This window comes from Zootermopsis nevadensis, unplaced genomic scaffold (genome assembly GCF_977971745.1).
Source record: "Zootermopsis nevadensis isolate Lab colony 2312 unplaced genomic scaffold, Znev_1.0 Znev_ptg000031l, whole genome shotgun sequence".
In the NCBI taxonomy this organism is placed as follows: Eukaryota; Metazoa; Arthropoda; class Insecta; order Blattodea; family Termopsidae; genus Zootermopsis; species Zootermopsis nevadensis.
Window position 1 is genome coordinate 5,167,254 of NW_028259163.1, and position 22,555 is coordinate 5,189,808.

The window sequence follows — 22,555 nt, forward strand, 5'->3', positions numbered from 1 at the left end:
GTCAAATTCAGTTTGGATTTAGGCTGTTATTTTAACTGCTTTAACGGTCACTTTAACCGTTATTTAACTGTTATTTTGACCGTTACGTAACAGTTATCTTAACTAATATTTTAACTGCTTTAACGGTTACTTTAACCGTTACTTAGCTGTTATTTTGACCGTTACTTAACAGTTATTTTAACTATGGTTTTAACGGTTACTTTAATCATTACTTAACTGTTATTTTGACCGTTACTTAACAGTTATTTTAGCTATTATTTTAACTGTTTTAACGGTTACTTTAACCGTTATCATACCAGGACGAGCGGGAATTGCCTGGAGACCTTCTAACTATAAGATGCTCTTTCTACCCCCTAAAATCGAAGTGTCTCTCACGTCTCCCCCTAAGAATTTCCTCTTTGCAAATCCTACTCTTCTGCTATCCTTCTTATCTCTCTCTCTTCTGGCTTCAAACGGTTGAAAGTTGAGTTTTTCGTGGTGACGAATTTTAAGATAGTTGTCATTACGGACGGCAGAGGCAAGACGTTTCTCTGAAACGTCTGTTAAAAATTACAAGACCTGATGGCCCTACAACCCAGAGATACCTTTAGTTTTTACTGAATAGAGAGTTCGGTCTATGACCAGTAATTGGTTCCACTTGCTGGAATTTCCGTCGAGACATTTTCCAGCGCCGTCTCAAGGTCTGGGACATTACCGTCGTTACAGAATAATGTTACGAAGAAATATTATCATTAGCATCGTGAGAAAAATCTTGAGTCAATGAGAACAATAAACAGGAAAGCGAGATAAAAACGACGAACTGACAGCGGAACTTCAGATTTAAAACATGGTGACCAATTTAAAAATAAATTTATCTTTCTTGAATCATTTAACAAGCGAGAGAATTTTCCTCCAGACCGATTCTGGGGCCCAACCGGGGAGTGACGCTGACCACTCACCCCATCTAGTGCCGAGGCTAAGAATTAGTAGGAGCTATACTCTCTCTCCCCCTGAGCGCCCATCTGGCGCGCCTAGAAAGATAACTTTATTTTACTTTTCCCCAGTATTTAACTAATCACTATGACATGCATACGTAAGGAGAAGTGGACGTATTGTTTCACGTAAACTTTTCTTCGGTACTAGACAGAGATGAAAATAAAAATATTGTCATGATGTATCACAAACACAATCCTTATAACGTACAAGACTTCTTTAAATTAAATGTGAATATATATTAAAAATCTAAAGAAAAACCCTTATCAAATTCTTCAGGATAATATGAGAATTAAATCTTCGTGTCATTTATCAAATACAGCATGAAAATGTAGTTTAAATTCAGTTGCAATATCATCAAAATCTAAACAGAACGCAAATTTGCAACGGAGCATTTCTAGGCGGTCAACCATTTAAGTACGGAGTGCCAGGCTAACCAATCACTGTCTCTGTTTCCATCAACTCCATATTTACGCGGTTGATCGCTCGATAATATTTCGTGTCATTCAGTATCACTGAAACTTTAAAAATCTTACAGAGCCTTAACTTTATTCAGAATTGATAGAATTCCTTATATTTAAAACGTGAAATACACCAGTCTGATCTTCATCAGTTGATTCAATTCAGAATAATAAATATAACTTTCATTACGGTTCACAAATATAGTTTCTCCAAATAACAAAGAATGTTTAAAAATTTAAGGATCTACCTGCAACCAAAACCTAAATCTAATAATTTATTTCCCTTTTAAAATAATAAATTACCCACCAAAATGCTCACAAGTGCTATTAATGATACATATAAAATGAAGTTAAATTTTAAAATAGATCGCAAATTTAGCCAAAACTTCAACAAAAACAGAATAAATTCTATTTTTCAAATTAAAAATTCTATCTACTGTCTTCACGATTTGCATTAACACACTTTTTTCTTAAGTTGATTTAAAATGTATAAATACCAACCATCACCTAACGATTCATTAGATGGTATAGTTGCGTCATATTGTGAAAATATATTTAATTAATTACTCTTGTCCGTCTAATCACAATTTAAGATTTAAAATTAAAATTAAGATAATTAAAATATCATGTGATGTTCCTATCGAAACATTCGATTTACATTTCTGAAAAAGATGTTCTAAATGTAAATCGAATGTTTCTATAATAACATCACATAATATTTTAATTATCTTAATTTTAATTTTAAATTTTAAATTGTGATTAGACGGACAAGAGTAATTAACCACCTAACGAGTTGAATAAACATTCCATCTTTAAAATAATTTAATATTAATAAAGTTCAGAAATACATTTATCTAGAGATATCAAAATAGGGAATAATTATGTCAACTCTGATGTAACTAGCAAATCTGTGTTATTTTAATTAACACTTTTGTTTACTTCAATCGTCTACTTACAAGTACACGTGCACCCATGACGTCACGAAAGTCCAATGGCGTCTGGAGTAAGCTTGCAAACCTTTACCACTAGATGTTCCACGTTGTGCCACTAACCTACATCATCCACACGAAATGAGCTCCGTTTATCCACGTTTCACAGTTTGCTCCATACATCAGCAAGAATATTTTATTTCCACAAGTAATTACCGTAAGGTATTATTAACCAAACACGTAATACAGTTTCTGGTGACCTTGCACTACTCTGAAATGTGCAAGTCATCAACACACTTGTTTAATATCATACCCGATGAAATTTCGATCCAGACTTATACAAAACAGTTTATTAACATTCATCGCACAGATTAATATAATCTAAAACACTCACAACTAAACAGCACAACACCAATAAGAATATAAATCGAAGAACAATTAACCTTCAGAACGGCACGAATCGACAGTGATTCCAAAATGTCGGGTGCTTTCAGAGTCAAGACAAATTAGTGACATCTAACGTTTAAATTATCAATTACTATTTCATTTACGTATAGTCGCGCTGCCAACAGGTTTTTTTTGTAACTAAATCTTATAAGTTTGTGATAACGAAATTTCATTCAGATCGTTTTATACATGTAAACGTTTAAAGTAACACGTTTACAATTGCCTGATTAAAAATAATCCCCAAATAATATGTATATAAAATACGTCGTACTTTATTCAAAAACGGCAGAATTTTAATCGACCAAATTAAGGTTCACATAGGCCTAATCATAATTTTAATATCTCGTACATAAAATTCAAATTGTATGTTCGCTTACAGCACGAGAATGAATATACTGATTAAAACCAAACTTCGCATGATTATTTGTTGAGATCAGAAAGATATTTTACTAAGGTCGTAACTCTAGAAAAATATCCTGAGTTCGAGTCTCTGAAAGGGCGGCTGTTGTAGCTCGGAAACTAAGTTTGATAACAGAACAGCTCCAAGACCAAAGTTTCTTTAATAGATTTAAGATTAGTTTAGTCGGAATTTCTTATGCTTAATAGAGACGGCTTCTCTCAAATACAAAATTTGTATACCATAAAATTACGTTGGCTCAGATAATTGATATTTCCGACACTTAAATCATGTTCCCATGTAGATTTTACTACCACTAATCATAATAATAATGATATTAACCTAAATAAAAATAAACTCTCAATTATTCTTTCTGGTAGAACGAAATAATAATATTTTTCGTATAAAATTCACGATGAAAATTGTGGAATATGACCTACAGTCCTCTGTTTGTGTTTGGACGAAGGCTGTAATGTCTGATAGATGCCTCAGACAAAACACCAGATAATTCTGGCAAGAATCGAACCGAGGACACGTATCGAATGTCTAAATTACCGAAGTAACTTCACTGGTCTCTGTGCGTACGTACACGTCATCTGGACGATGCTTAAGAATATTCTAGAAATAAATAAAGAGATAAATAACGTTCATCTCTCCCTCGTAGTTACAAAATGGTGTTACTGACACGCTGAAGGCCTCGCGTGATATCGGGACTGAATCTTCCCACGGTACTCGCGTGGTTATTGTGAGACAGTCGAAGCGTGGAGCCTTGTTCAGGGATTACTCATCATCCAAGAGTTGGCAATTATTTCGGACACTTTTATTTTCGACAGGAAGTGTTGGTGTGTGGGTGTAGGAAGTAAGAGAGAGAGAGAGAGAGAGAGAGAGAGAATGAATAAATAAATAAAATATTTTACGAGTAAAAATATTTATTTATTTGTAGCTTTTTAAAAACTGCCACGGTGGTCTAGCGGTTAGAACGCTGGTCTTGTAATCCTGGGGGGTCTCGGGTTCGATTCCCGGCGGTGCCCGAATTTATAACTTGTGTTGGGCAAGGCCGTGGTCTAGGCAATACGGAGTTTTCCTCCGTGGCATCCCAACAATTACTCCATTCACACACAGAAGAAGGCAATGGCAAACCACTTCTGGATCATCTGCCAAGAACGTATATGAACAGGTCCCAGTCCGAGAAAAGGATGGAAGGATCCTGTTCATATGGACCTGTCGTCAGACAGAACACTAAATAATAATAAGATGAGGTGGTCTATCGGTTAGAACGCTGGCCTTGTAATCCTGGGGTCTCGAGTTCGAATTTATAACTTGTGTTGGGCAAGGCCGTGGTCTAGGCAACACGGAGTTTTCCTCCGTGGCATCCCAACAATTACTCCATTCACACACAGAAGAAGGCAATGGCAAACCACTTCTGGATCATCTGCCAAGAACGTATATGAACAGGTCCCAGTCCGAGAAAAGGATGGAAGGATCCTGTTCATATGGACCTGTCCTCAGACAGAACACTAAATAAATAAAATAATAATAATAGCTTTTAAAGCAGCTCAGACTATATATCGTCGAATGAGAGGATTATAATACATCGGAAAGGATTAGGAAGGAAAAGGTCTTGGTCTGATTTAAGAAAATACGAAGATAAAGCATGAAAGAGAGAATAAATAGGAAAGAAAGGACGTGAAAGTGTAGAAATAAGAAGGAGAAAAGTCTTCAGCACTGAACCGGCTCTTACAGATCACAAGTGACGCAAATAGATGAAGAAACCTTAGCTCTGGTGGTCACACGAACGCAAAGAAACAACTTGCGAAGCACGAGTCCCTGCCAACAAAAGAATCGGTCTCCAACTCTGTCTCTCTCAGTACGTGTGCCTGCCTGCAGACATTGTGACTTAGGTTGCACAGATGAACAACCAGCCTCGGTTTACCTGCCTTCCTTCCTTCCCTCACCTGCCCAATTGCCACTCAGCTCATTTTTATCATTTGTATCTGGACCACAAGCAACATCATCTCACAGCGCCTGTAACTGGCTTTCTTCGCCATAAAATATCACCAGGGTGACTGAACCAAGAACGATAAACATTCTCAGGGCATTTAGAACGAATGTAACAATACAAGTCTCAAAAACCACAAGTAAGATACTAACTTAGAAAACCAAGACGTAGATGGAGGATAAATTGATATTAAATGAGCAGGGCGTGATAATATAGATTTAGTTACGTCAACATCAGGAAATTTTATCTTTCGATGTTGGTGTAATTGTTTTTAAAGGCGTGGTAAATGTAAATATTTCACTGTTAATTAACATCATTGTACTTGAAACAAGCCATTTGTGACACACGACATTCTTCGAGACTGAAATATCTTTACAGACATCCCTTTCAACAATATTCAAGGACATCTGCATCGGTTAAAGGCCTCGATGTCATTATGTATGACTCGATTTAGCCCTTCACCTTGTAATTCTCATCATGAGTCTTCCTTTCCAGGAATTCATATTTAATACGAGCTAACAGGAAACAGAAACTCTTATAAGACCAACTTCCTGCGTAGTTGCACAACGATTAAGACAGTGATCTTATGCATTAATCAAATTAAAACAGGCGAACAGTAGCCTACTGTGAGGGCCACGTATTTCGTACGTAAATTTTGTTAACTAAGATGAGGTGGTCTAGCGGTTAGAACGCTGGCCTTGTAATCCTGGGGTCTCGGGTTCGATTCCCAGCGGTGCCCGAATTTATAACTTGTGTTGGGCAAGGCCGTGGTCTAGGCAACACGGAGTTTTCCTCCGTGGCATCCCAACAATTACTCCATTCACACACAGAAGAAGGCAATGGCAAACCACTTCTGGATCATCTGCCAAGAACGTATATGAACAGGTCCCAGTCCGAGAAAAGGATGGAAGGATCCTGTTCATATGGACCTGTCGTCAGACAGAACACTAAATAAATAAATAAAAGATTAATAAACGCTTTAAAACAATGGAAATACAGACTTCATACACACCTTAACATGCTCCAAGCTCACGTATAGTCATGCAAAATAGACCGAAAAATGTATTATGTATTATATTATTTCACGTAACATCGTTATATTCAATGTTCTAGAAGTTACCACTGAAAACGCTCTATTAAAATTAATTTATACGAAAATCAATCTTTTCTGTAAATAATTAACAGGTACATATCTAGCCCTGTGTTTGTTTAAGTCTTCTCCAATATTCAGTAACTCTTAATTTTGTAATTAAGTTTCGTATGATATTTACTGTAAAAAGCGATTATCTCCTTAAACAGCTGATCTTTGTAATGGTGAGTTGTCGTGTTTTCTTTGCGGTACGGACTGAATTCTTAAATATTATTTAGACGAGCTTCGGTTTTAAAGGATTAATATATTTATAGGTACACGAGTAATAGAGTTAGTACAGATAATGTAGAAAAAACGACAAATTTAAGATTATTTAAAAATGTAACAGATACAAAATTATTGAATCCTGTCTGAAAATGATAATTCCTTCTGTAAAATTATTCCAAAGCGAAATGTTTAGAAGCTTTTCGACAAAAACTGAACGTAATTCTGTTAATCTACCACATCAGTATTTGGTTACGCAACTGTCGATCTAATAAAACCAACTAATCGTTAGCGTACAGAAACATGTTCCGTTCTAATAGTCCTAATAGTAAAACAGACAACGATTGAACTTATTAAAATGCAAAATAATTCAAGTACTTCGTTGTGGGAAAGAACACAACAGAACGCATAGCGATACTAGTGCTGCACTACAGCGGTAGCAGTTTGAATTACGTAAAGACTTTACAGTCGTGTCCTCCCACCTAGCGGTGGAAGATGTAACTCTGTCGTCTCAACCAATCCACCCACTTATTTAAAAGCATACCAACTTTCACATTTCAGAAGTCCAACCTTCAAATAAAATATACCACGTTCATGGTTTAACAAATTCTATGCCGTTTATAAATCACTGAGGACGCTACTTTTGTGATAAAGAAATAAAAGTTTATGAGGCATTTGGGTGTGTAAGGTTTGCGACATCTAATTTTAAATCATTTAAAAATTATATAAAAATCTATATGTATTATGTTGTCTTGGAAACATTAAAAATTATCACATTTTCAGCCATGACTCCATTATTTCTAGTAACTACAGCAGTTAACGCTTAACACACGTAAATCAGTACACTACATTAAAATGCCTCATTCACATTATTTAATTTATTTAGCTGAAAAATTATTCAGAATAAAATAATTTTAACAAAAAAAAACTGTATGCACTGCACGTAAAATCGGATTTTGAATGTTCTATAATATCTCGATATTTCTTTGAAGAAATCCGTTTTTTATTTGCGATTGATCTAGCGATTTATTCCCATTAAAGACGAAGAAATGTATTAATCGGCTTGTAAGTTAAGAGCGAGTTCACGGATCCTTATTCAAGAAATCCCTCGTGGGTTACTGCTTAATCAGATATATTAATATTTTCATGATATTCTTAAAAATACTGCCTATAAACTCTAATAATATGATTTCTTTGTTAAATTGTGACATTATCGAAAATGTACAAAATATACAATACGATAACAGAATAACAGCAAAATATTTGTGGTATTTATCGCACTTTCACTGACGAAACCTTATTTCTTACGCGGTAATTAGTATTAAAACATCACAACATGAGACTGTATAAATATATCTTTAAAGAAATAAATTACTTTGCACATCAGACTTATGATTAAATCGGTTATCGTTAAGATGTCAGTTTATAATAATTTCGTAACACCGAGGCAAATGAAAATGGATCATTTACGAGAAAACTGTTATTTAATGACGAGTATCGTGATATAAAACTGTACATTGCATGGTCTGGTAATTATATTTAAAATGACCATAGAATTATATAAAAAAATTAGAAAGTTAGAGCCGTAGAATAGTCGTTCGGACTCGTATTAGGCCCTAGTCATACTCCGTATCGAGACAAATTAAAAAGAAAACATTTACATTAAATTACATAATTAATTCAATAATATTTAACGAATTACGCAGCCAAAACTGTTGTTGTGTATACTGAAAACATCTTCCTTTTTAAATGAACTTCGTTTTCCTTTGTCGTTTGTTGACGCGTGACAACTTTCACCCACTTTCTTTCTTTTGTTACACAGTGACATGCTAAAAGTAGCAGGAACCACTGGTTTTAAGAACCTCCAAATATCCTTTTCCCTCGCTGATGATGGTCCAAGGAAGTACCAGATTCGAAGCGTTTCATCAGAGCCAACCGTAGCTATAAATAAGTAAATCACGTAAAAAATTACATTTTCTTACAGGAAAAGTCTCTAACAATACTCCAGAATCCTTCTTCAGAAGCTAATAATATGCTCAGCGAGTCAAAAATGGAATTTTTACTGACAAAATAAATCCTCCTTCAAGTATACGAGGTCTGTTCAAAATGTATCGGACCTTCGGCCGGGAAAAATACGACTACTCGCCTGGAGGTCTGAAACTCTAATCCTCTTCAAAGTACTCTCCTTGGCACTGCACACACTTCTCCCAGCGGAGGACACCGCCCGCACTTCATTTGTTTCCGTGGGAGAAATTAAGGTCCGATACATTTCGAACAGACCTCGTACGTTCAAAATAAATACGTAATTTTCCCCTTAAAGTTTGTATCATTATCTGTGAAGGTTGTATGGCAATTAGATGACGTGTTGGATGGGGGAGAGGGCAGACTAAGGTCTTCCAGGTTGGGGGTTGGTCGCAAGGCTAACAAATTTGCACCGTAAAAAGGAAGATGTTTCGAAACCTCAACCTCGGACAGACGGACCTAACAGAAGGACCGAATGGAAGAGGAGAATTGAGGAGGACGTGGACCGAATACGGACCAGAGAGCCATAGATGAAGAAGATATTAATTATTTCATCAACTGTCATTGACGTCTTGAAGAAATGTTGACATCTGGACAGTATAATCGTATTAAGATGGCTGTTATATAGGTTTTAGTGCTGTGTAGTCTGGTAAACGTCAACCAGAAGACAGTCATCTTCAACTCACTGCTGTGATAACCTCAAATCCTAATTAGTATACCCACAAGGTCAGTAATTCTCATCACCTGCATTCGTAGTATAATTTATTGGCTGTGTTACATTCTAGAAATATAGACGCCTCACCGATTTGTTTGCCGTCTGGACTCCACAGGAGATAGTAGATTTGGCCGGCATAATAGTCCAATCTGTCGACAACCTTGTTCAGTGTTGCCAAAACCACAAGAACAGATCGGCCCAATAGTCCCTGCTCACCTATTACGTAAAAATAAAATTTCGCTTGTTTCATAGATGTAATATTACGCATTACGATAAATGTTAATGAATATAATATACATGTTTAAGAGGAAGGCTTAAGAACGTGAATATATTATTTTCTACAGCATTTCACGACCTTGCAAAAGTTCCTGTCGAAAACAATAAATCAATTTATTCAGACGTACGTATACAATTAACGACTCAAAAATATATTCTGAAGTGTTCTGACAATGGCGTAATATAATCCGGTCGGTTACGTTATCGGATTTTGACCGTCGTCTGATTTTATATTTTTACACGTTTCTAGGACTGGACATGTTCTCGAGTGCACCTTTGCTGTGGGTTCTGCTATAATGATCTAATCTCTATAAAATCAAACCACGTACACAGACCAAAAACCTGAAAATTCAAACTCAAATATGGTTTAATAGATTTTATAACATTTAATATTAGGGAATTTTACTAAAAATTATCATTATCATCCTAGTGACAAGAGTAATTGAAACTTTACACGAAAACCTACACAGGATCTTTTTTTAAAACATTATTATACCATTCTTATATTATATTATAATATTACAAATTACAACAGAATTTGTCGTAATAAATGAAGATTAGCATGGTGAGAGACTTAGATATTTTTTGTGTAAACTACAGGATATATTTTACGATTTGAAACTTTCACGGCGACATGAATCTATAAAATCATCTCGACCAATCGGTTGCGTCAAATGTTTAAACAATAAAACCGATGTTTCAGGACTGTCTCCGCCCCCTTCATCAAGGTTCCGATGTGACCGGGTTATATAATACAAGATTCTGGTTATCTCAGCCTTCACAAATGTTTTACCACTAATATTATCAGAATTCCGTACGCATTTATTATACAATAAGTCGAATGTCTTCAATTACTACGATGTTTTTGCGTCACGTAGTCCGACAGAAGTTGATCGATGTTCCTGAACTGCTTTCTGCCTTCATAATCAGGGTGTTGAATAAGCTTTGTCACTGATAATGAAGACATCGAGGAAATATAAAATGTCGTTAAACTTCTACCAGACTACACGGAAGCCTTAATTGCCACTGCGATAATCTAAAATCTCCCCAGATCTAATAAATCTTAAAATTCTGGGATTACAATAAAATATTCAAATATTTATCTGAAATATCTAATCAGATGCGAGTTTCGTATCGGAATTTTAATAATACGTGAATCTGGTGATTATTCTTATATATCTCAGAATAAAAGAATTTGTGCTAGGGACAAGTCAGTAGAGGAGATTAAAACTTTTACTCACCCGGAACCCAGATTCCAGCTACAAGTTCTCCCGTAATTGGACTCCATTCCAAACTGCAAAGAACTGCTGAAGAATCTAACGTCTTACGAGCCTCCTGAGTGTATTTATTAACATTCCATAAAGTGATAGATCCGCTTATGCTACCCCCAATGACCAAGTACGAGGGTTTCCATGGATGCCACGCCATAGTCTGAAAACATTTTCGTTCATTCAGTTAAAGTCTCTAGTAATATCAGCGTCACGTCTTAAGGAACACGACGGTTAAGTCATCTACTTCGTATACACCAGCGAAATGCAATGTTACCTTTTACCAGGAGCATATTTTCTAAAATTTTAGTCTTGTATCTTTGTTTCAGGGTTGCTGGGTAATAAATCTGTTACCCAGAAACCCTGAGGATGAGCAGAGATTGTTCTCGAAATGTCGGCAGAAGATGAGGTTTATTCACCACCTGACGTGGATCGTAACCCAGGAACCTTTCATCAACTTCAGTCGCTGCAAAACTTCTCTTTATACATCCAAAAACTTTGTAACATTTTATAGTTTTCATCTTAACCCTCCATATCCTTGCGAACCACAATGACCTTGAAATCGTAAAACGACAACCGTTCGCGTGATATTCATACCGTATAGTTCCATCTCCTTCCATCGCATTCTTTATAAATCTTAGTCTGTACCACCTTTTGATTCCCATTTGTTCTTAAATTTAGATCTTAAATTACGAATCTGAAGAAATTCTACGGTAACAAGACAAGAAATATAATTCTAAGGGATGTTGACGTCTACAGCTCCGATGACTTCGTATTAGCTTCTGACAGCAATGAAGAATGTCCTAGGTACGCCGTGATTAGGGAGACGACAAGGACCTCCGAAACGTCGATAAACTTCTCCATTTCCTGTAATTATGCCTGCTTCGACGCACGAAGACCAATAAAGACTTCTAAAAGACGACAAGGCAAAAATTTATCGTCAAACTTACTCGTACTGGGTCATCGAAGCTCGTAATTTCCATTCCTGGTGTTAGATGGGGCCAGTGCCAGAGTCTGACTGCACTGTCTTCACCTGACGACGCCAGGAAGCGACCATCCGGAGAACATCGCAGACTGGAAATCTGACCTTTGTGTGCACGTAAAATAGATATCTGTTCGCACTCAAGTTGGAAGGATGAAAGTGGAATCAGAAGCAGAGTTCCAGTTGAGCAACCACTGAAAAAAAAATATACCCAGAACCGAGTGGAATTTAAAATTCTACTCAAATATAAAAATATACTGTGTTTACTTTTGGGCAAACTGAGACATTACACGGAGTGTTTATGAAATAAAGAGTATCGCTTTGGGTACGTGTTCTACGCAGCACCGAAAAAAGTTTTTGTAAACGCGTTTCCTTAGGTGTTTTATCTTCCAGTTAAGGCCTATTTAATTTTGGAAGGAGAAGGATACAGATTGCAGATCTAACCACAGAAAAATATTTGTTTACGAATTGCTATTTTTAACATAATACAGAAAATTCACGGTGTCGTCAATTGCTGTACATCTCGTTAAGGACTGTCGCACGATAATCTTACGACCCGCACTCAGAAACAAATTTTTTATTGTTTACGACACAATATGACCCTAAATGGTAATTCGTATATCAAAAACATCCTTTAAATTTCCATCAAAGGTCTATGAAATTTGATTAATTCTTGATGTATTTAACGAAGCTTTTTAGCAGGAGAGATTGTACATTGAAAGTTTTTGGAAAAAAAATATTTTAATATCGAAACTTTAAGGCACTGTCATAACACATAAAATAATGCAATTTTGTATTATTCACACTAATATTCAACCAAAGGTATTAGTTTCAGCGTGTACCGAACAGAGTTAGTAAACAAGTAGATGGAGAAGTTAAAATATGAGGGAGTTAATAAACACTGAATTAATTTGATTATCTGTCAATAAGCCATCTCTCCCATTTGTATATTTGAATTAATATTACCTTACAAATAATGTGTTACTGGGATGCCACGCGAGAGCATTGATAGCGCAACTGATAGATAATGTACTCGTACAGTTACAGACTGTTTCTTCCAGAAGTTTTCTGCTTTCCGTATTCCATACCTAAAGAAAAAAAACATACATTGATATTTATCAATTTTATTAAATTAAACAACTCGGAGGTTATATTGTTATTTAATTTTTTTATATATACTTTTACGGTAAGAATAAATTTCAGCAAAATATCTAAACAGCAAATTCTACAATGTATTCACGATATTTTAATATATATATTTTTTAAAATCTTTATCGTCTTATACCCGCAGGTGTCGAGGTACAAATTCATTTATTTAATCTTATTACGTATTCGGTAGGACTCCTTGGACGAGGGATCGGCCCGTCGTAAGGCCTCTACCTGTACACAGGACAGCACAACACAAAGACAAGGGCAGATATCTCTGGCTTGAGTCGGATTCGAACCCACGGTCTCAGCGACGAAGCGCATGAGATCTATGCCTCAGATCTCGTGCCCACTGCGACCGGCTTTGTCAAATCTCTCTTGTTTTTTTTTAAAAAATGTTATGAATATTCAACTGTTTTAACAAAATTCTCACCTGAATTACAGAATTATTTGTTCCTACTATCAATGTCTCTCCATTAGAATCCCATTTGACTGCCGAACAGTAACTACCTGTAAAGGCAGTGAGCTCAATTGTGTTCTCTCCATTAGCGTAGAGGTAAACGGAATTGTAGAGGGCAGCGGCTAAGTACTTCGAAGGCCCCCAGTCTAGCAGATTGAGAACTGCGACAACATTTTTTAAACCAAAAATCTCAATAAGATGGTAAAGTTGCGTCATATTGTGATATAATAAGTATATATTAAATCTTGTCCGTCTAATCACAATAAATTCTTATTAAATATTAAAATATTACAATAATTAACATTTAAAATATTTAAAATATTAAATGATGTTCTTTATCGAAATATTCGATTTACATTAGACCATCATTTTTCATGTTTCAGTTCCTAAAAGAACCATCCTCAGGTGTATATAATTATATAAAGATTTAAATCAATAAATAAGATTTAATATATACAAAAATCTCAAGAAAAAGTAACAAAACATATATTCCCTAAGAACGATAAGGCAATTATCACCAAAATCATCAATATAGTTCCAGTAGAGTGAACCTGTGATTTAATAAATTTCAGGTTTAGAAGACGCTGTCTGGTGTTGCCAAATTATTTTTCCGGACATGAGTAATTGATGGACATTTTCAGTTTTAACAAATTTCATCCAATAAAACTTTAAAAAGTCCACTAATGACTTGCATTTTTTTAATTAACTTTTTTACACTGTAGTGATTTAATTAGCCTTGCGTAATTTTAGGTTAATGGTTTTCCTAATGAAAATTATGTTATAAGAATACATTATTGGCATCATAAAAGGAACTGTGCAATTTAAGAGATAATTGAAGGTTTACTGTAATTCTGTTTTGCACTGGAATTATCACAAACAAATTCTGTACCCTCATGAAAAATCTAGAATTACCAAAAAGACGCGTATTTATAATAAAATATTATTTATGATAGGCACTTTCGTGATACTACGCAAATGTTTGAATGAAAAATATCCTATTATAATGAAGATAACCCAAGATGTACTTTTCATAGCTAAAATTCGATGCATTTCAGATATTATTTAGGTACGTTAATTTGTAAATGCTTATTATAAGACATATTATTATTGTGACACCGAAATAATTTTAACAATAATTGTAAAATCTCTGCTGATGATAAAATCAAATCATAAAAAATTCTGTGGAATGCAATAAATATTTTATGCTTCATTTGTTTCATTATATTTTATAAGAAACTTTTTGTCTTCCTTATACTATTCCTTGGTTTTCTAACCTAAAAATTTTGGTGGCCGAAAGTTATACCTTACAGCTTTGTCATTTAAAATTAATTATCAAAATATCATTTACAATTCAGTTATCTCGTTTCTATCTTAACTTCAGTGTTTTAAAGAAATGTTTAAATTGTTTTATCTGGTGGGGATTTGGACTAGCAAATAACCAAAAACATTTAGAAAACAGATATAAACACTTTATGTTAAGAACGTAAGACAGCAAAATTTATCACAGCCATTGATTTAATCCTGTATAATGGCATTAACTTCCTCAAAATTTACTGAATTTGGTACGAAATTTACCACAAGTACACTATTTAGAACGGCTAATATCATAATTTCATCTTTATTATATATATATATGATTTTATATAGATCATATAAATGCAAAATTTTATATTTTACACTGCCAATATCTGTAACATACGAGTTATACTAAAATTTATTTTAAAATTACGGAGACGCAGTGTTATTAACAGTAAAAGATTACTTCTAATACTGTGATTGAGTGGTTAGCACTCCTGCTTCAAATTTGTAAAATTGTAGTTCTAAATTTGATCCTTAGTCAATGGACATGCTGTCCTCACAGCTTGGACGGTACATTAAAATAGGCCTTGACTATTTTATTACATTCTCCCATTCAGCGCTATATAATCGCTACAGCTGAAACCAGAAGGCGTCGTTAAGTAAACTAAACAGAGACGAACTAACAGATAGTATAACAAAAATATAACACATACAAAAATTATATCTGAAGTTTGGTAAATCCAATAAATGATGAGGCTGCTTAATGAGTGGGCGTTTTCGACATCTGACAGGCCAGTGATAAGCCTGTTTGAGTGGTAACTCTGTCGATGGAGACGAACAGGAAAACCTTAACAGCCGAGAATGGGGAGTGCCAAGGTTTAAAGCAAACTGCAGATTCTTCCTATACTCTTCAAGGCAGACGCTGGTGATATCCTAAAACAATACAACGAGTAATATGCGAACAGAAGTGTCCGAAGGATGAAGCACTTGATGAGCCACTCTAAGTTCGGGACATTCATAAAAGATTAAGGATCAATGTTTATGTTTACCCACACGGAGCATTTCATATACTAAGCCGTGTTATGATGCCGTGTTCCTAAGACAGATGACAACGTTCTTCTAGGATGTGTCACGTAGCCTCAAAGAAAATTAATGACATTTCAGAGATACTTAATTTGTTATTAGACCCTGTCCTCAGACAGATGAATCAAACCCATAACCTGACATCTTATTTCACGAAGATCCATTTTAATAAAATCATTTGAGAGCAACACAAATTTTATGAATATACTTCTGTTATTTTGAAATATTTAAATTGTGATAGCACAACATCAGTAAAAATTAAATTTTGGGTACTATCTAAGGACAAATAATGTAGAAAACCACAAATTTTATGAATATAATTCTGTTATTTTGAAATATATTGTGATAGCACAACATCAGTAAAAATTTAATTTTGGTCACTAAGGACAAATAATGCAGAAAACCACAAATTTTATGAATATACTTCTGTTATTTTGAAATATTTAAATTGTGATAGCACAACATCAGTAAAAATTAAATTTTGGTCACTATCTAAGGACAAATAATGTAGAAAACCACAAATTTTATGAATATACTTCTGTTATTTTGAAATATTTAAATTGTGATAGTACAACATCAGTAAAAATTAAATTTTGGTCACTATCTAAGGACAAATAATGCAGAAAAGCACAAATTTTATGAATATACTTCTGTTATTTTGAAATATTTAAATTGTGATAGTACAACATCAGTAAAAATTTAATTTTGATCACTAAGGACAAATAATGCAGAAAACCACAAATTTTATGAATACACTTCTGTTATTTTGAAATATTTAAATTGTGATAGTACAACATCAGTAAAAATTAAATTTTGGTCACTATCTAAGGACAAATAATGCAGAAAAGCACAAATTTTATGAATATACTTCTGTTATTTTGAAATATTTAAATTGTGATAGTACAACATCAGTAAAAATTTAATTTTGATCACTAAGGACAAATAATGCAGAAAACCACAAATTTTATGAATACACTTCTGTTATTTTGAAATATTTAAATTGTGATAGTACAACATCAGTAAAAATTAAATTTTGGTCACTATCTAAGGACAAATAATGCAGAAAAGCACAAATTTTATGAATATACTTCTGTTATTTTGAAATATTTAAATTGTGATAGTACAACATCAGTAAAAATTTAATTTTGGTCACTAAGGACAAATAATGCAGAAAACCACAAATTTTATGAATACACTTCTGTTATTTTGAAATATTTAAATTGTGATAGTACAACATCAGTAAAAATTAAATTTTGGTCACTATCTAAGGACAAATAATGCAGAAAAGCACAAATTTTATGAATATACTTCTGTTATTTTGAAATATTTAAATTGTGATAGTACAACATCAGTAAAAATTTAATTTTGATCACTAAGGACAAATAATGCAGAAAACCACAAATTTTATGAATACACTTCTGTTATTTTGAAATATTTAAATTGTGATAGTACAACATCAGTAAAAATTAAATTTTGGTCACTATCTAAGGACAAATAATGCAGAAAAGCACAAATTTTATGAATATACTTCTGTTATTTTGAAATATTTAAATTGTGATAGTACAACATCAGTAAAAATTTAATTTTGGTCACTAAGGACAAATAATGCAGAGAACCACAAATTTTATGAATATACTTCTGTTATTTTGAAATATTTAAATTGTGATAGCACAACATCAGTAAAAATTAAATTTTGGTCACTGTCTAAGAACAAATAATGTAGAAAACCACAAATTTTATGAATATACTTCTGTTATTTTGAAATATTTAAATTGTGATAGCACAACATCAGTAAAAATTTAATTTTGGTCACTAAGGACAAATAATGCAGAAAACCACAAATTTTATGAATATACTTCTGTTATTTTGAAATATTTAAATTGTGATAGCACAACATCAGTAAAAATTTAATTTTGGTCACTAAGGACAAATAATGCAGAAAACCACAAAATTTATGAATATACTTTTGTTATTTTGAAATATTTAAATTGTGATAGCACAACATCAGTAAAAATTAAATTTTGGTCACTATCTAAGGACAAATAATGTAGAAAACCACAAATTTTATGAATATACTTCTGTTATTTTGAAATATTTAAATTGTGATAGTACAACATCAGTAAAAATTAAATTTTGGTCACTATCTAAGGACAAATAATGCAGAAAAGCACAAATTTTATGAATATACTTCTGTTATTTTGAAATATTTAAATTGTGATAGTACAACATCAGTAAAAATTTAATTTTGATCACTAAGGACAAATAATGCAGAAAACCACAAATTTTATGAATACACTTCTGTTATTTTGAAATATTTAAATTGTGATAGTACAACATCAGTAAAAATTAAATTTTGGTCACTATCTAAGGACAAATAATGCAGAAAAGCACAAATTTTATGAATATACTTCTGTTATTTTGAAATATTTAAATTGTGATAGTACAACATCAGTAAACATTAAATTTTGGTCACTATCTAAGGACAAATAATGCAGAAAAGCACAAATTTTATGAATATACTTCTGTTATTTTGAAATATTTAAATTGTGATAGCACAACATCAGTAAAAATTTAATTTTGGGTACTATCTAAGGACAAATAATGTAGAAAACCACAAATTTTATGAATATAATTCTGTTATTTTGAAATATATTGTGATAGCACAACATCAGTAAAAATTTAATTTTGGTCACTAAGGACAAATAATGCAGAAAACCACAAATTTTATGAATATACTTCTGTTATTTTGAAATATTTAAATTGTGATAGCACAACATCAGTAAAAATTAAATTTTGGTCACTATCTAAGGACAAATAATGTAGAAAACCACAAATTTTATGAATATACTTCTGTTATTTTGAAATATTTAAATTGTGATAGTACAACATCAGTAAAAATTAAATTTTGGTCACTATCTAAGGACAAATAATGCAGAAAAGCACAAATTTTATGAATATACTTCTGTTATTTTGAAATATTTAAATTGTGATAGTACAACATCAGTAAAAATTTAATTTTGATCACTAAGGACAAATAATGCAGAAAACCACAAATTTTATGAATACACTTCTGTTATTTTGAAATATTTAAATTGTGATAGTACAACATCAGTAAAAATTAAATTTTGGTCACTATCTAAGGACAAATAATGCAGAAAAGCACAAATTTTATGAATATACTTCTGTTATTTTGAAATATTTAAATTGTGATAGTACAACATCAGTAAAAATTTAATTTTGATCACTAAGGACAAATAATGCAGAAAACCACAAATTTTATGAATACACTTCTGTTATTTTGAAATATTTAAATTGTGATAGTACAACATCAGTAAAAATTAAATTTTGGTCACTATCTAAGGACAAATAATGCAGAAAAGCACAAATTTTATGAATATACTTCTGTTATTTTGAAATATTTAAATTGTGATAGTACAACATCAGTAAAAATTTAATTTTGATCACTAAGGACAAATAATGCAGAAAACCACAAATTTTATGAATACACTTCTGTTATTTTGAAATATTTAAATTGTGATAGTACAACATCAGTAAAAATTAAATTTTGGTCACTATCTAAGGACAAATAATGCAGAAAAGCACAAATTTTATGAATATACTTCTGTTATTTTGAAATATTTAAATTGTGATAGTACAACATCAGTAAAAATTTAATTTTGATCACTAAGGACAAATAATGCAGAAAACCACAAATTTTATGAATACACTTCTGTTATTTTGAAATATTTAAATTGTGATAGTACAACATCAGTAAAAATTAAATTTTGGTCACTATCTAAGGACAAATAATGCAGAAAAGCACAAATTTTATGAATATACTTCTGTTATTTTGAAATATTTAAATTGTGATAGTACAACATCAGTAAAAATTTAATTTTGGTCACTAAGGACAAATAATGCAGAGAACCACAAATTTTATGAATATACTTCTGTTATTTTGAAATATTTAAATTGTGATAGCACAACATCAGTAAAAATTAAATTTTGGTCACTGTCTAAGAACAAATAATGTAGAAAACCACAAATTTTATGAATATACTTCTGTTATTTTGAAATATTTAAATTGTGATAGCACAACATCAGTAAAAATTTAATTTTGGTCACTAAGGACAAATAATGCAGAAAACCACAAATTTTATGAATATACTTCTGTTATTTTGAAATATTTAAATTGTGATAGCACAACATCAGTAAAAATTTAATTTTGGTCACTAAGGACAAATAATGCAGAAAACCACAAAATTTATGAATATACTTTTGTTATTTTGAAATATTTAAATTGTGATAGCACAACATCAGTAAAAATTAAATTTTGGTCACTATCTAAGGACAAATAATGTAGAAAACCACAAATTTTATGAATATACTTCTGTTATTTTGAAATATTTAAATTGTGATAGTACAACATCAGTAAAAATTAAATTTTGGTCACTATCTAAGGACAAATAATGCAGAAAAGCACAAATTTTATGAATATACTTCTGTTATTTTGAAATATTTAAATTGTGATAGTACAACATCAGTAAAAATTTAATTTTGATCACTAAGGACAAATAATGCAGAAAACCACAAATTTTATGAATACACTTCTGTTATTTTGAAATATTTAAATTGTGATAGTACAACATCAGTAAAAATTAAATTTTGGTCACTATCTAAGGACAAATAATGCAGAAAAGCACAAATTTTATGAATATACTTCTGTTATTTTGAAATATTTAAATTGTGATAGTACAACATCAGTAAACATTAAATTTTGGTCACTATCTAAGGACAAATAATGCAGAAAAGCACAAATTTTATGAATATACTTCTGTTATTTTGAAATATTTAAATTGTGATAGCACAACATCAGTAAAAATTTAATTTTGATCACTAAGGACAAATAATGCAGAAAACCACAAATTTAATGAATACACTTCTGTTATTTTGAAATATTTAAATTGTGATAGTACAACATCAGTAAAAATTAAATTTTGGTCACTATCTAAGGACATATAATGCAGAAAAGCACAAATTTTATGAATATACTTCTGTTATTTTGAAATATTTAAATTGTGATAGTACAACATCAGTAAACATTAAATTTTGGTCACTATCTAAGGACAAATAATACAGAAAACCACAAATTTAATGAATACACTTCTGTTATTTTGAAATATTTAAATTGTGATAGCACAACATCAGTAAAAATTAAATTTTGGTCAGTATCGAAGGACAAATAATGCAAAAATGTAATATTTCAACTAGATGCATATACGAAAAAGAAAATGTAAAAATAATATTTTTGTTTTGAAAGTCTCAGATCTTTTACAATATTGATACATATCATTTGCGAGTAATTTATAAAAATTATTCCATGTATTATAACTATATTCAATGGTGCTGATGGTAATATTGAAAGACTGATAATGCATCGCAACCTTGCTCCATGATTTGCGTCTCCTTACCTGTTTCAAGATGTCTTCCTCTTGTTGGGTCTGTGATAATGCCTTGGCATAACGAAAATTTTCTGTATTGAGCAGACATCGGAGAGGAATGAAGCGGTCGCCAGAAAGGCAATTAGGAACGTGCCATTCGTGTTTTGATGTAAAAGATTGTAAAGGCATGTTAAACATCTGTAAACATTTCAATAAAAACTGAACAGTCCATCTAACTTAACAAGCTACAAATATATATTAACTATTTTATCCAGTACAGCTTAGTTCTTAAAAAGATATTTCTCATAGACTGGAAGACAGGGGTTCGATACCTGAAAGGTGCAGACATTTTCGTGTTCATTGTGGTCTTCTGAGTTGTGACGGTGTAGTCTTACAGATAATTATCAATATTTTAAATAAAATCCAAGCGTGATTTAAAAATCAGTAACCAGGAACTAAATTATAATACGAAAATTCAAGTGGTTGACAATCACTTCAATTTAGCCAGTAAACGTTAGTTTCTAATTAAACGTGATCAGGAAAGAAAATTTTTATTTCATGAGAATTTATATTTGGGAAGAAATAGGGTTATTGTACCCTTAATATCCCGTTTGAAAATGTATTTGACAGTGAAAAGTTATTAGTAAGGAAGAGATACACATTCCTGCTATAATAAATAATTCAATATATCACGAAACTACAAATATGTACGATATGTATAAAACAATCATTAAACACATACACACTTTTACAACTTACAATATCACCTGATTTATGAATAAATCTCTAAATTATTATTTATAAAGACAACTTCTCTAAAGTCGTATTTCCTAACTGCTTAATAATACACAAAATATGAATCTAAAACGTACATAACGCAAATTAAACAGCCCTTACCTTACCACGTATCTTTCTGTTGTGCTGGAAAGTCTTTAGATCGATACTGCACGCACCTTGAATCAACTCGTACCAACTTTGACGAGTGGTTCAGTGCTCTTAAAATATGACATGCACAGAAACTGAAAGGGAAGTTTTTCCCTAAAAATGTAACTTTAAAACCTTTACGAACGTGATATTGAATGCTCTTAAACATTACACTCATAAGACGTAAGTTACTGAACGCGACTCATTCTAAATTATTATGGCCATATCAGGTTTTTATTGTGACAGGAAGATATGCTCTGAACCACGTGTATAAACTGTGATAATTCTTTAAACTGAGTGTACAGAGGAATGATTGGAATTTTTATATTTGACCGGGAGTTCGTTCTAACCTTTTTTTCCTGAGTAGACATTAAACGACA

General features: G+C 32.2%; 1 protein-coding gene and 1 long non-coding RNA gene across 8 annotated transcripts in view; both read right to left on the minus strand.

The window, feature by feature from the left end:
• The window catches only part of LOC147872023 (uncharacterized), an 84,856-nt gene extending 81,992 nt beyond the window's left edge, over positions 1-2,864 (minus strand). For all 3 annotated transcript variants that reach the window (XR_015538068.1, XR_015538067.1, XR_015538071.1), the window contains exon 1: positions 2,390-2,864. This is a non-coding gene — a long non-coding RNA (uncharacterized LOC147872023). The remainder of the gene's footprint in view (positions 1-2,389) is intronic.
• A 5,160-nt stretch (positions 2,865-8,024) lies between these two features.
• On the minus strand, positions 8,025-22,260 carry LOC110834456 (cell division cycle protein 20 homolog). Of its 5 annotated transcripts, XM_087359497.1 has the most exons (9): positions 22,149-22,259; positions 21,282-21,449; positions 15,441-15,660; positions 13,402-13,589; positions 12,789-12,910; positions 11,791-12,016; positions 10,814-11,003; positions 9,384-9,512; positions 8,025-8,500 (listed from the first exon to the last, which is right to left on the minus strand). In XM_087359497.1, the coding sequence occupies exons 2-9, from the start codon at positions 21,447-21,449 to the stop codon at positions 8,250-8,252; spliced, it is 1,494 nt and encodes a 497-aa protein (XP_087215623.1). In that variant the 5' UTR covers positions 22,149-22,259; the 3' UTR covers positions 8,025-8,249. The 5 variants fall into 5 exon arrangements, with proteins under 5 accessions (XP_087215623.1, XP_087215625.1, XP_087215624.1 ...); XM_087359499.1 differs by lacking the exon at positions 15,441-15,660 and having other exon boundaries at positions 22,149-22,260; XM_087359498.1 differs by lacking the exon at positions 9,384-9,512.
• Between the last annotated feature and the right edge of the window lie 295 nt (positions 22,261-22,555).